Source organism: Arachis stenosperma, chromosome 5, assembly GCF_014773155.1.
Source record: "Arachis stenosperma cultivar V10309 chromosome 5, arast.V10309.gnm1.PFL2, whole genome shotgun sequence".
NCBI classification, from domain to species: Eukaryota; Viridiplantae; Streptophyta; class Magnoliopsida; order Fabales; family Fabaceae; genus Arachis; species Arachis stenosperma.
Genome location: NC_080381.1, coordinates 2,610,679 through 2,625,572, shown reverse-complemented (window position 1 = coordinate 2,625,572; position 14,894 = coordinate 2,610,679). Strand labels below are relative to the sequence as shown.

At 36.9% G+C, this 14,894-nt stretch overlaps 2 protein-coding genes and 1 pseudogene across 2 annotated transcripts; 1 reads left to right on the top strand and 2 right to left on the bottom strand.

Moving 5' to 3' along the window:
* Positions 1-618: 618 nt before the first annotated feature.
* Positions 619-14,067, top strand: LOC130979192 (uncharacterized oxidoreductase At4g09670-like; annotated as a pseudogene).
* LOC130979743 (protein FAR1-RELATED SEQUENCE 5-like) lies at positions 10,543-12,089 on the bottom strand. The gene is made up of 4 exons (XM_057903270.1): positions 11,927-12,089; positions 11,260-11,715; positions 10,754-11,187; positions 10,543-10,656 (listed from the first exon to the last, which is right to left on the bottom strand). The coding sequence occupies exons 1-4, from the start codon at positions 12,087-12,089 to the stop codon at positions 10,543-10,545; spliced, it is 1,167 nt and encodes a 388-aa protein (XP_057759253.1).
* On the bottom strand, positions 12,792-14,502 carry LOC130979738 (protein FAR1-RELATED SEQUENCE 8-like). The gene is made up of 3 exons (XM_057903263.1): positions 14,308-14,502; positions 13,276-13,335; positions 12,792-13,160 (listed from the first exon to the last, which is right to left on the bottom strand). The coding sequence occupies exons 1-3, from the start codon at positions 14,500-14,502 to the stop codon at positions 12,792-12,794; spliced, it is 624 nt and encodes a 207-aa protein (XP_057759246.1).
* Positions 14,503-14,894: the final 392 nt, after the last annotated feature.

The following is a 14,894-nucleotide window of genomic DNA, read 5'->3' as shown; positions in this document are numbered from 1 at the left end:
ACAGTACATTTGAAACTAATTAAGTTTGGATACAACATATGTATACACTTGTTTTTCACATAAGCATGTTACCTCTCTCCATTATATAATTGCATGATGCATCTTATTATATGGTGAAAATTTAATTTCACTCGATTTCACCTGAAATTGATAACTAAGAGTTGTTAGATAAAAATTTAATCAAATCAGTTAAATCATTTCACAACTCTCAATTATCAACTTCACGTGAAGTCGACTGCATCTGAGTTTCCAACTTCACGTGAAGTCGACTGCATCTGAGTTTCCACCCTTATTATATAGAGTGAATGTCTTTTCTTTTTTTTTTTCTAAGAAATTCTACTTTTGAAGACATTTTTTTTATATAATATACATATAAAAAGAGCTCAAATACTAATAGAATTTATTATTTTAAATTTATTTTATATTTTTAATTATTAATTTAATTTTTTTATATCTAATAATTTAATAGTTTTTTTATTTTATATTTTTAAATATTATTAATTAATTATTAGATGAAAACAATACATTCTGATATTTTTTAGATATTTTTGTATATATTATTGTATATTGACTACTTGTTCACAAAGGGGGCATCAACCACGTTATAAAGCAACCCTAATAATACCGAAAGAACCATATATATCTAAGGCCTAAAACTACAACTAATAACACCACTACTCCTCCAAATCCAATCATGGCAGAAGAAGCAGCACCAATACGCTTTGGGATACTTGGGTGTGCTGAGATAGCAAGGAAGGTCTCAAGGGCCATAACCCTCTCCCCTAACGCCACCCTCTACGCCGTCGGAAGCCGCTCTCTCGACAAGGCCACCAAGTTTGCTGCCTCCAACGGCTTCCCACCCCACGCTAAGGTCTTAACTCTTAATATCTCTACATATGTATCCACATAAAAACAACTTATAATAAGTTTAAAACATTTCATTAATTATTGTTGTAATAATAATTAATAAATATTAAATAAAATACATTCTGACTATTTTTTATTAATTCCTTTTTGTTATCAAACATTTTTGTTACAATACTCACTCTATGATATAAGCTATAGTAACAAAATCATTAAATGTACCAAAATTTCACTATAACACATTAGTTTAGAATTTGTTTGAGATTATTACAATTAATTAATGATGATCACTTTAATTTTTGAAACATATTGTGGCATAAAGGTTTACGGTTCATACGAAGGTGTTATAGATGACCCTGAAGTTGATGCTGTGTACGTGCCACTTCCAACAAGCTTGCACGTGCAGTGGGCTGTGCTTGCTGCTCAGAAGAAGAAACACTTGCTGCTTGAGAAGCCTGTGGCTCTCAACGTTCACGATCTTCACAAGATTTTGGAGGCGTGTGAATCCAACGGTTTGCAGTACATGGATGCTACCATGTGGATGCACCACCCTAGGACCACTCAAATGTTTCACTTCCTCTCAGATCCTCATCAGTTTGGACGCCTTCAATCGGTATATATTCATTATTAATATTCACAAATACATATATCTTTAATTTCATGGGTGTATATATATATACTGATTATATTGATGATAATATTGCACAATTAATTTTTTTTTTTATCAGTTTACCTCTTCTATAAAGAGAAAGGTTGAAAGAAACTTACTATTGCAATAGTACTATAACGAGAAATGCTCAAGCATGAGCAAGAGAATTTATTATTTTTAATTAACACATTTTTTATTTTTATTTTTAATTCAATTTTTTTAATTAATTCATATTTTTAATTTTTTTTAAATATTAATGATCATCTATTAGCCAAAAATAATAAATTGGATTAGCCTTTTAATATTCCTCTAATACAAGCAATATTAAGAAATAACATATATTTTGATTTAGATAAAAGAATTTGATTGCATATATATTTTTTTCTTATAGATGCATATATTGTTGAATGGATGCAAATATTAGATTATGTAGTGTCAGTAAAAACTATTATTATTATACAATTTTGTCATCATTTGTTTGTAACTATCATCAACTAATTAATAACAGGTACATGCAACTTTTTCCTATGGAGTTAGTCCTTATTTTCTAGAGAATGATATTCGTGTGAAGCCAGAACTTGATTCTCTTGGAGCACTTGGTGACACTGGTTGGTATTGTGTGAGAGCAATTTTATGGGCTTCAAATTATGAGTTACCTAAATCAGCAACAGCATTGCACAAACCCACATACAATGATGCTGGTGTCATTCTAGCTTGTGGGGCTTCTCTATCTTGGAAAGATGACAAAGTAGCAGCATTCTATTGTTCCTTTCTTACGGATATGTCTATGGATATTGTTGTAATGGGGACAAAAGGGTCATTGCGCGTTCATGATTATGTTATCCCTAATCAAGAGAAAGAGGCCAAGTTTTCAACAAGCTCAAACTCTAATTAGGTGGAACTTTCTATAGGTTGGGCTCCAAATCCAAGTGAACATGTTGTTTACAATGATCTCCCCCAAGAGGCACATATGGTGAAGGAATTTGCACGTTTGGTAGGGGCAATTAAGTACAAAAACTCAAAACCGGAGGACACGTGGCAAGTAATTAGTAGGAAAACACAATTGGTCATAGATGCTGTGAAGACTTCAATTGACAATGGCCTTGAGCCTGTGGAAATTAGGGGTTAAGTTTAGTTAATTTATTTGAGGTGGTGGTGTATTATCTATGGGTAATGCTAGGGAAACAATGAAATATGTCTACAATGGTTACAATGGATCGTTTAGAATGCCCAATTTAATTTAATAGGATAAATTAACCCATTAACAACCCTAATCTATTATAGATGTTTAGTTAACCATACTATCAAATTTTAAGTAATTACATTTTTTCTCAAAATCCTAATATAGTAGATTGAGGCCGTTTCACCCCCTATCCAAAACCCTTGAAATTGTTGAAGAGAACCTTGACCAGGAAGACCAGTCAGCGCCGCAAACGCCAACCACGGAAGGCAAACAGGGAACAGAAGCGCACCCACCATGGCCGTCGAGAACCCCCCTTCGTGACCGCCCGAGGCCGTCGAGAACAGCCCGCTGTGATCGCGCGAAGACGTCCCTGCTCCGCCTCTGATCAGAACCGAAGGGAGAGTGGCTGCTGAACATCACGCCGTCATCGAATCGGAGTCCATCCGCGCTCTGTCTCCGATCAGAGCTGAATGCAGAGGAGCGCTCACACCCGAAGGGAGCATTCGAGCAGTTTAACTCGCGTGGGCAACGCCATCGCACACCAGCTGAACATCCGATCCGAGGAAACCAGCCGCGTGCTCGGCACAGGGAAAACATCTAACATCATCCGCGTAAGATCCTAACCATATAATGTAAGTATGTGGGGTTGTTAATTTTTTCGAAGGGTTATTGCTGTTGCATGTTGTGTTAGAGATAGATTTTGGTGATTATATGAGTGATTAACCATGGTGAGAAAGCTTTGGGCGCGATGGTAGCATCTCGGAGATTGTTGGGAAGGTAGTTCATTTACGTTGTTGCAATTCATGATGATTTCACTTTAGCGCGGAAAAAGGACGAAAAAGTTTGTTCGCTTTGATTTCATATCAGTGTAAATTTATTTGTTTTCCTTTTTTGTCTGTATCTGTGTGGACCATGTGCATCTAATTTGATGTTTTCTTGCTTGACCAATGTTGAATCTTCGTTGATATTATATCAGATGGTTACTTTAGTATGATATTGGATGTTTAGTCTTAAAATTTTTCTATAGATTGGACAATTTTTAATACGAAAATATGTTTCTCTTGTCACTGTAACCAAATAATTACCTGCTCATTATGATATTGCTTTGTAATAACAATAAAATAATTTTATTCTCAAGCCTGGAACCTCTGATTTGTAAACCTGAGCAAAAAAATTATAGTTAGTAAGCTCTAACAAGGTAATGTCTGCTATATGGACAAAGGAAAGTGTTGGTGGCTTTGCGATGCATATTTGTATCATGCTGTTTTGTGCAAAACAAGTTTGCCATTTTTTCTTTAATCTATTTAAATCCTGCTTCCGGGTACATTAGTCGGATAACTACAGAATATTAATTTTTTTTAGTGCCTCAGGAAGCTGTAAAACAACCATACTATCTCAAGTTCAGGCTCTCAACAAATCAAGCGTGCTAACCTGCTATTAGGTGAATCCCCTTTGTTTAGTTTTCCTTATATACTAATTATCACAACATGCATGTTGGTTTATACAAGTTGATATCACGGTGTCTGCTTATTATATGTTTTTATTCGTTGCGTTGTTTGATGGCTTTTTATATTCCACCTGAAACATGTATCCATCATCTTTGTTCCAACCTATTGATGAACAGTTAAGTGCCGTCGCTGAATCTTGTGTTAGGAAGAGGATTGAAACCATAAATGTGTCTTTGGTGCCTCTTATAATTTGTAAACGGTCTTGTTTATTATGTCATTCAACAGTTTATAATGTACAAGCTTATTTTATCTTTTGGTTTTGTATGATTATTGATTGTTAAATAAAAATTTCAATTCTATATGCTCATGTCGGAGTCTCCTGAATGGAATAGCTTTTTTGTGAATCATTTATTCGCATGCCCTCTTGTGAATGAAGAAAACAATATATGGAGCTCTCTAGTTGATGAATTGTGTGAAAGTAGTTTTCTTTAATGATTGGTATACTTGTAGTTGACGGCTATGCTCCTGGTCTTCGTTTGTTAGTGATATTTGAAAGCTGTTTGGGTAGCCCTTGTGATAGGGAATTGGATGGTTGGTGTGGTTGATAGACATGATCGATAGTTATTTTGATCGCTAGTAAAGTGTGTGGATGGTCAGTTATATTGTATATTTGCTGAAATAAGTATTCATGAATTACTTTTCCATCCCAATTATAGATGGTAACTAATGGAAAGTTTTGAGGTTTGATATTTGTTTATCTTCCATAATGTAGAAGATATTTATACAAGGCTATGATCTTTGATGCCTATATTTTATTATGTACCTCGATGCATTAGTGTTATATTGTCATGCCATATAGATCCAATAAATTAGGTTACATCAATTGGTAAGTAATATCATGATTTTATTTATGTCATTTGGCTGGAGGTCACCTGTGGCTTCTGTATGAGTTAACATTGAAAGGTTTCAGGGGTATTATTGCGTGAGCAAATTACCACGCTGCTCGAACAAATCAATCTGTATACCGACTGAACTCAAACTCAGATGGGTAAAAAGGTAACGAACATATTACATCAATAAATCAACATATTTTTTTATGATGTTATTCTGATCCTTTTTGGTTTTGCTCAACAGAAACTAGTAGAGACCAGGTGCTCACCTTGCTACATTAATAACTTATTTACCCACCTGGAATGACATCATGAGCAAGCTAAGTTGGACGAGATTGAGGCCATAGGATTCGGTTTCTTGTGCCGCGTACCACAATGGCATGTGAAACAGAGCATCATGTTCCAACTAGCCAGGGCTTATGACGTTGACACAAACACGCTCATGGTGGACGCAGGGGCATTCGCATTAGCGCCGAACTTATTGGCAGTGTATTCGGCATACCTTCTCATGGTTAGTGGTAGTTATATAGGATGTAAAAATTTCCCTCCCTGGTTTACTTTCTCCGTTGTTGACACTTAGTGATTGTGGCAAACTGTTCCATTCCTTGCAGGCGAGCCAATCCCAAAAGTGCAGAAAAAAATCCATCGCATCTGGCAATTAAGGCGGAGTTTCAGAAGAAAACAACAACCCAACTGCGTGAGTTTGTCTTTGCTTGTCCAATGGAGACTAAGCAATAGAGGATGAGCTTTAGAAGATACTTTATCATGGTTGTTTTGAAGATGTTTCTGAACCCCACAAGCCAACAAACTATTTCTCTGTGGCACCTCCCTCCGATATTAGATGTGTCGAACCCTAGAAGGTTTCATTGGCCGTATCACATATTAAAGTGGCTGCGGGTTGCGATAAGGAAATTCCAAGACGAGAGCAGGGAAACATGCGGCGGGTGCATGTTCGTGTTGCTGGTAATGCAATAAGTTAATTAAATTTAAAACCGATGTACGACCGTAGGTGTAATTCCTAAAATTTAAGTTATTTCTCTATAGATTTTGTACTTTCAGCGCTTGAAGCATGGTCCGTTGCATGCATGTCGAGTACCCGAACCCTGGATTGTTGAATGGACAACTAATGCACTTGATAAGAAAGCCGATGACGTTATCTCACAGGTTCAATCTCTAATAAAGCATTTTATAAATTCTAGTTGAACAAAAATTGCAATTGGCGGTTCACGTTGAATTTTTGGAATCTCTTTTTTGACCAAATGTTGAACACACAGGGTTGCATAGTAAAAAATGCAAGGAATAAGAGAAAGCAGAAGAAACATTGTTCGAGTAAAGCTGTTAACGAGATAGGAAGGTGTAAAAGGCCCGCAATGAGACTGACCAATCACCATCTACCGAAGGGAAGACTTCACCCTCTCCAAGATATAGGAAGACAGAAAAGGTGATTTGCTTTCCTTATGAAAGCTCGTGAGCTCAATTAATTGGATCCTTACTTATGTGATATGATGGTTGATCGTTATCATAGAATTTGCGATTACAAAATTATAAATTAACTTCATTATGTGGCTGTATGGCTTGTTTTGATATATGAAGTTCATAAAAGAATGGTTAGAAGAGCTGAATTCAATGACCGTGTATGATATTTACATGTTTTTATGTTGAAAGCTTGTTTGAATACAATTGTTGTGTCTTATTTTTATTAAGGTTTTATTTGAGTTAAGTTTGTTACTTAAACAGGAGGATTTAGGATGCTCAAATTAGGTTCTAATCTGAATTGGATAGATAACTTATGATTACATATTTTTATTAAGGTATTATTTGAGTTTAGTTTGTTACTTAAACAGGAGGATTTAGGATGCTCGAATTAGGTTCTAATCTGAAATGGATAGATAACTTATGATAAATTTATTTGGATGACTTTTTATGTATGAAAGAATTGCTTGATGGGGCTGCCTAGTTGATTCATTGTGTGAAAATAGATTTTAGTGATGATTAGTGTGGTTGTAATTGAGGATGTACACTGTAGTTGGGTTTTGGATGTAAAATATAGTGTGGCCATAGATGGTTAGTTTTGATGAACGAATGTGACTTTGTTCTGTTTCCCAAACGCTTGAAAGTTCACATTAGATTTTTTCATCTATTTGTTGTCCCATGTTGAACACAGGGTTGCCTAGTCCACAATTCAATGAAAGAGAAAAAACATAAGAAAAAGTATTCGAGTAAAGCAGTTAACGAGAAAGGAGGGTGTAAAAGGCCATGCAAGGACACTGACCAATTTCCATCTACCCAAGGCAAGACTACATCTCCGCCAAGCTATAAGGAGACGGATAAGGTGATCTGCTTTCTGTAGGATAGCTCATGTGATAATTTGAATTGGATATTCACTTTATTAGATTTTTGGGTGTTCACTTTAGTATGATATGGCTGTTCACTTTAGTAGGGTGTTGTTTGTTTGTTGATTTAAATGACGATATGCATGAATTTACATCACAGCAATCCAAGACTGGTACGAGGAGAAAGTTGCCTGTCCGTAGGAGCCGATCTAGACGAGGCACCAAAAAAGAAATTCCAAGAGGAGATGTCTCAGGAAGCACTGTTGCGCCGTTGGTAGTCTTGGAATCTGACGATGATGACCACGTGTCGCTTGCTAGAAGGATATGGTTATTCCAACAGCACCCTCCGCCACATGATGCAAGATAAGAAGATCCAATGTTGAACGGCAATCATGAAAGTCATCAAGCAGGAAAAACTAACCTGAAAAATGGATCTCCACACACACCGCCAGCAGCACGTGTACAGCTCAGTGACTATGATTTTGACCGGTTAGTGGATTATTAATTACCTTGCTGTATGTTTTTCTTCTTTATTGTTTCACACCCATGTCATGTGATTAGCCGTCTAGCTAGGCATGACTTGTTCTTTTAGCTAACTTCTTGTCCGATTCGTTTGCAGCGAATTTGACATCTCTATCATTCAATGTCCTGAATTTGAGCAAGTACTCAATAATGTTGAACAGGGGCACCAAACAAAAGCCATAATCATGCAACCCCTGCAAATGGTGTTTCCAATAAAATTAGCCTATCATACACCGAGTCCAGGTAGACCGAGCTTTTCACTTGATTTAACTCAGCTTGAAAAGACTCCAACCCCCTCCCCAATACATTCAATTCATCCAAGACTAAAAGAAATAAAGTTGGGGGAGACTAAGGAGACACAAATCAGAACATGGATACTTAACCCGTCGTTGAATAAAAATCAAGATTTAGCTTCCTATGAAGGGCGGGACTACATGGTATTACAAAGGAAGGACTTCTGGACCTTGAAATCCCGCAGTTGGGTAAACAACTGTGTAAGTATATGAACTTAAGCATGCGTTTTAATTCCCTATCCTTATATCGGTGTTTGAATTACACTTGCTAAATACTCTGTGTAGGTAATTCAATGGATGTGCTATTCTTTCAATGACACTCAATCATCTAGGTTCAAGTGAGAATTCTATTGCGTGTGTCCAGGTATATTGGTAATTACATTCTTATTACAATGTGGAAAGAGCTTTTTCTTGGGATTCTTACTATGTGTGGGTATACAGGAATCAGTTATAAAAAATGGTAGTCTGGAAACATTTATGGATGGTGTGACACCAATTTATGATGGTCTTAGTCCAAGCTTTGGTGATGATACTAGGTTCTTTGACAAAGTAGTAGCAGCTAAGAGAAAATGGGTGAGTTGTTGTTTTGTATTTAAATACCTGTTGGAAATAGGTTGTCACATGATTTGAGAATGTTCAGGTTCTTGAAAGGTCGAATGAGATCAATATGTTTTGTTTTGTTATGTTTTTTTTTCTCACATGAAAAACCTCTTCATATGTACTGCTTGCTGCAGTGGTTAATTCCTTATTGTTTGAGGGGCCATTGGTGGGTATATGTATTTGATGTGATTGCGAAGCGCTTACTTATTCTCGACAGTTTGCATTATGGACCAGAAGATGATAAACGAATAAAGCTCGATGCATATGTGGTAAGATACCATAATTATTTTAATCAATATACAGCCGCACATGTTCTAGTCTATTTCATTTTGCTGGACTATGTTCGTTCCATGAGTTTCAGGGAAGACTATGTGAGGATATGGCAAGCATTGCTATTCTTGCATTTGTTCGGACTACGCACGGCCCAGCTCGTTCGTATGCGAGAGTTCCAAAGCAACCGAACAAGTGAGATGAAATTATAACCCAACTTTGAAGCTTTTTTTAGATTTCATTTTAAAATGTGTCGTATCATGTAACTTGGTTTTTCTCAACCTAATTGCAATAGCATTTTATTGTCCTGTAACTTTGACTGTGGCATGTGTGTCATTAAGTTGTTGGAAAGTTTGACCGAAGATCGTGAACTTTGTGAATGGGTTGAGGTTTGTTAAATAAATATTTACGCAAATGTCATGATTGATCTTGAAAAAATATCACTGTAACCGTTCTTAATACTAAACCAACTGATAAATCTACCCACAGGATTCACTCGGATCAGACAGGATGGAGTTGATGCTAGACATTATTTGTGGCCCGCATAATTCATTGGTCCACCAGCTTATTTCGTTATTGGAACACAAGGATAAACCTGTTCGTCGCAATGCACCACGGAACAAGAAGAAGGACGTTAGTTCACCATACACTGCACCTAGCACACGGTCATTGATTGAACGTGTGGAGGGATTACCGAAGGGGGTAATGCGCAAAGGGAGGAAGAAGTTGCTTACTTAGGACATAGTTACAATGAATTGAACTACCAGATTATACTGAGTTTACTTAATGCTGACATGCTTAAGGATTTGTTTTTGTCACATTAGAAAGACTTGATTGCATGGTATATTTTTTTTTCTACAGTACAATGATTTATTGGTTATGTCACCTAAAAATTTATCCATGTCCTTTTAGATGTTAGAATCCCAAATTTCTCAAGATTGTTTGGTAAAGTTGCCATATTTGTGCATGTTGAAATAGGTGACCACTAACCATTCACCAATATAGCTAAACTGAACATCTTATACCTTACTATAATGAACATCCAGTCTAACAGGGTCAAAACCTAAACATAACAATCATGTCCTACACACACAAATACTAACGGCTAACCATCATTGCTTAGAGTAAAAATGAACATCTGAACAACTACGGGAATGAACATCCACTTTAGTTCTTTAAAAATATGTGAAAACAATGTCTATGACGAATAGCTACGTACCCAAAAATTATACAGTAAAGCATGTAGAAATCGGGTACAACTAAAATGTCTCGCAAATTACAGAATAACCATCAATTATACAAGTTATGCATTAAGTCGACACGAATTAAAATTGGTAAAATTTCCTCATTCTACCAAATGGAAAAATGGTTCTTGCAACTAATAACATGTGGACCTTTGCAACAACTGTCTTAGAACCTTGAAACTAATATGAATCCTTTAAATACAGAGATGAGAAAATATACACTATCACAACCTTGTCCAACTAATCCTACTTTTTCTTGAAGGAGCTTAACAAAGACATGAAACTACTGGCTTGTTCGGGAACATTAAGGCCAGTAAAAGAACCATGGTTTACATCTTGAAATGCATCCGGACGAACCTCCTGCCCAAAAAAAAGAAAGTAAAAGTCCAACAGTTATGTTCTAGGATAGTAATATACCAAATAAACATACAAACTTGAGATTAAGCTAAACATCTACCGGGGATGAATTCTTTTGTTTTCTCCATCTTGAATTCTTAAAGGACTTCTCAAGGGCAGCACCGAGCCTCTTACTCCTTGGCTTGCCCTTTGTGGTGACCTTCGTTAGGCCTAGTATGTCATCAACACCGACATCGTTCGAACTCTGTAAGCCAATGTTGGTCTGGGTCTTTGACACGCCCTCGGACCTCTTTTTGGCACGGTGCGCATCCAACCTGGCCCTTGTTTCTTCCAAAGCAACATACTGCAATGCTGTTTCGTCATCGTCACCGATGAACTCTTGAGTAACATTATAGAAGTGTGCAAACAGTCCCCTGAATGCAACATGACTCTCATCCGACTGCCTGACATCATGGCTACTTTTGACATACGTATGCTTGCGCTTTATCTTCTTGCTCCATCTAGGGAGAACATAACAGGAAGGTACTTTGTACACTTTATATGAATGGAAAACTTCAAGGCAGTGACAGCACAATACACCTTAACTCTCAAAAAGATTGCACTCACAACGAAGCTCCTGTGTCGAATGGTCAAAGTAAACATCGTACGGAACGCATAGAATAGTATTGTTGACTAGTTTCTCCTCTTCTACCTTCACGCAGACCAATGGACCCTGTTCATCAACTGCAGAAACTCTGCAGTTAGCCTTCTTCACAAACTCAATTTGAACATCCCTAAAAATGCTCGTGGTATACTCTTGCTGAAACTGTTTCTCCATAGGCGAGGTGGTTGCACAAGGGATAAACCCCCTCGAGTCTGCAGCATCATCCTCCAGTTCCCTCTGCTCCTTGACTCCAAGCACAATGTCATATTCGTGAACAAATTGAACCAAGCTAGTTTTACTGTGTAAGTATCCACCGTAGAATGCGTGCATGCTCTCACTCCTTTGCGTACTCTGCATTGCTGCCCAAAATTCACCCTTGAAGTATATTGGGACCCACATACGTCGGTCATCATAAAGATCTACAAGAAATAAATAATCCCAAATTAAGCATAGAAAGCTTACACCAAACATATTACTACACCTGATAAATGACCATCCACAAGCACTGATGTATTAAACATCCAAATGTATACTTAATAAACATCCGTATAAAAAATTACTGATAAACTAAACATTCAGATGCCAACCAATAGCAATAAAAGCGTGTGAAGTAATCGTACAGTAACAAACCTGACAGCCATGTGTTATTATGTAAGTTGTACTCATCTATAAAATCAGCCCAGTTATCTTCAAATGACTCCTCGGTCCGAGAGTTCCACACAATGTCGTTTAGGTCAACATACAAAGCTCCGTACCGGCAGTAACCCCCAAGCTTGGAAGGTAACTTATTCATAATATGCTAGATGTACCACCGGTGGCGTGTGTCGGGTAAAGTATTTTTGATCGCACGGTAAATGGATCGACATTGATCGGTTATGATACACTGTGGAGCACTTCCCATGCACTTCACCCATTGGCTAAAAATCCACTCATAACTTGAGATTTCCTCATTCCCCAACAAAGCACAACCGAGGAGGGTCGACCTACCATGGTGGTTGACCCCAACGAACGAGACAAATGGTAATCCATGCCTACCAGAAAAACACACCAGATGTAAGAAATGCCAATCACGATCGAATAGTGTTTTATCAAGAAAAGAAAAAAACACCAACTAAACTACTACGTACCTATTTGTACTGTACGTGCTGTCAACTGACACGACGTCTCCATAGTATTCATACGATGCCCTACACCTTGCATCAACACATACTGCACTCTTAAATTTACACTCCTCGTCCAACTTCACCACGTAAAAGAAGTTCGGATTGATGTCCTTCATTCTCCTGAAGTAGCTCATCATCTCCCTGACATCTGCATTCATGTTGCTAGTTCAGAGCCTTGCTGTTATATAATTTCTTAAATCTTTCTTTGAGAATCCCAAGTTAGAGGGGCGACCAGCCTCATTTGACAAAGCAAGTAATGTCTTATTTAGTCGAATCCCAGCCTCATCATTATCCTTGATCACGCACTTCGCATGAATGGTCAGCTGCCTATACTAATGGTAGTGCACTGCCTTTTTCGGTGAACAGGGGTGAGAGTGCGTCAAGTCAACCTTAAGCAAAACCCAGTCTTGCACGTCTTTATCAAACTTTACATATATCCTTGCCTTGCACCCATCAGCTAAAATCGTATTCTTCCGCATTGGTGCTTTAACACGTGACTCGCGGATCCCATCGCGATTACAGTGTATAGCTTGGTTAATGGGAGCCTTTGTGATCTTATCAAATGTTGTCGTCCTTATCTTAGTTGCAAATCCAGCTTTCTTTGCATAGGTCACATAAAAGTCATGAGCCATCTGTAACTGAGCAAACCGCATTCCAACTCTTGGTATCTCATCTTCTTGTAGGCAACCATGATTTGGTAACTGTATTTTATATTAATCCGAACGAAAAATTAATTACCATTAGTTATCAAATCAAACATGAACATTATGACTACACAAAAGTAAGCTTAAAAGGTAAATCACCAAGCTCCATCACCTCATCACTAAGCTCCATCTCTTCACTTCCAACATCTGTAACATCTGATAACTGCGTGGCCTAAAATTCCAAAACAAACAGAGTAACCAAAAGGATGAAGATCCTTATCAAAACTCATTTCAATAAAATCTCTAAAATAATTACCGAAAACATGAGGAATTATTAGTTCCATTTTGGCTATTATTTAATGGGCCTTAATCACCCTTTCATGGCTTCTTTTTTCACTCCAGCCACAAAATTCTTTTCCTGTATATTTACATGCACACACTCTTTTCATCAGATGAATATAGAACATAAGCACATCTTTCATTATAAACCATTCAAATAACTTCATAATTGGTTAATCTATACAAATGTAGGAAACACATAACCATATAATGCCATAAGCATGAAAAATATTAAAATAACATTCAGAAAGCATATGAGCATATATCTAAAAAATATCCAGTGAGCATATAAACATACCATTACATGATTACAACACTCATATAAGCATCCCATGGTTAGCATGTTGCAAATATAGGTAGCATTCACTTCAATTTAGTCAACAAATTCAGCCACTGCATCACCCTATGGTTATCTATTTTACATACTTGCATGATCATCATGTAGGGATAACATACGCACACCATAGATAAAAATGCATTCATGTAAGCATACCAAAAAATTAAATTATGCTATCCCATCATCCATATAAGCACATAAGTCCATAGTAGGATGATTAGCAAATAAAGATGCCATTTAACATGAAGAGAGCATACATACATATACAAAAATACGTACGAAAATATGCTTCGTGGATATAATCATATAAACATGAACTGATTAATTAATTCCAGCTAATCCTCAATGCATGTAATGATACCATTAAATATAAAATAAACATAAATTTATTTGCATCTCAACTCATCGACTACAATTGCATGTTTCAATAACCATACAATTAAAGAACACATTTACATTGTGACTACACATAAAAATTAAATGCAAAATAAACATCCATGGCAGAATTTGTGGATCATAATTGCTCACCTTGTTTGAGTTGTGACCGTGGCCTGCGATATCGCTGGCTAAGTTTTCTTGTTCGTATGGTAAATTTTCTAAAACGTCAGAGGCTACACAAACTAAAGGTTCAACAATATCGACCTCCATTAATGAATTTCGACAATGTGATGTGCATAAAGGAGGACCCTCGCTTGAAACACGTTCTTCTTGCAATTCTGTCATTCTGAAGGAGTTAAAACTGGCTACGTTCTGTGCGGAGGAGATGGCAGCGCTGCCCGATTAATTGTTATTGGCGGTGGACTGTTCGATCGTAGATGAAGGAGGAAGCCGATCAACAGGACGCAGTGCTGGGCAGTGGACTGCTCTGGGAGGTAGAAAGATACGCATGGGGCAGCTATCTGATCGAGGATGACATGATGAAGGGAGAATCTCGTTTTAACCTAATTAGTTGATTTGAGTCTATAATTAAGAGCAATTCTGTTAATTTCAAATTTCAAATTAAAAATAATACAAAATTAATTAATAACCCATGATTATTTTTAATTTCAATTAAACCCTATTGTATGCATTGTACAATAGGTCTATTGTTTCCTCATACTTTCCCATTTTATATT

What these genes read in the sequence shown, in the direction of transcription:
- LOC130979743 (XM_057903270.1), bottom strand. Translation starts at nt 12,089, where the DNA reads ATGAATAAGTTACCTTCCAAGCTTGGGGGTTACTGCCGGTACGGAGCT. An exon ending in TAATAACACATGGCTGTCAG is followed by an intron (nt 11,716 to 11,926) that starts GTTTGTTACTGT and finishes TATTTCTTGTAG; the next exon opens with ATCTTTATGATGACCGACGT. An exon ending in AACAAAAGAATTCATCCCCG is followed by an intron (nt 10,657 to 10,753) that starts GTAGATGTTTAG and finishes TTTTTTGGGCAG; the next exon opens with GAGGTTCGTCCGGATGCATT.
- LOC130979738 (XM_057903263.1), bottom strand. Translation starts at nt 14,502, where the DNA reads ATGACAGAATTGCAAGAAGAACGTGTTTCAAGCGAGGGTCCTCCTTTA. An exon ending in ACGGTCACAACTCAAACAAG is followed by an intron (nt 13,336 to 14,307) that starts GTGAGCAATTAT and finishes TTGGAATTTTAG; the next exon opens with GCCACGCAGTTATCAGATGT. An exon ending in AGATGGAGCTTAGTGATGAG is followed by an intron (nt 13,161 to 13,275) that starts GTGATGGAGCTT and finishes TATAAAATACAG; the next exon opens with TTACCAAATCATGGTTGCCT.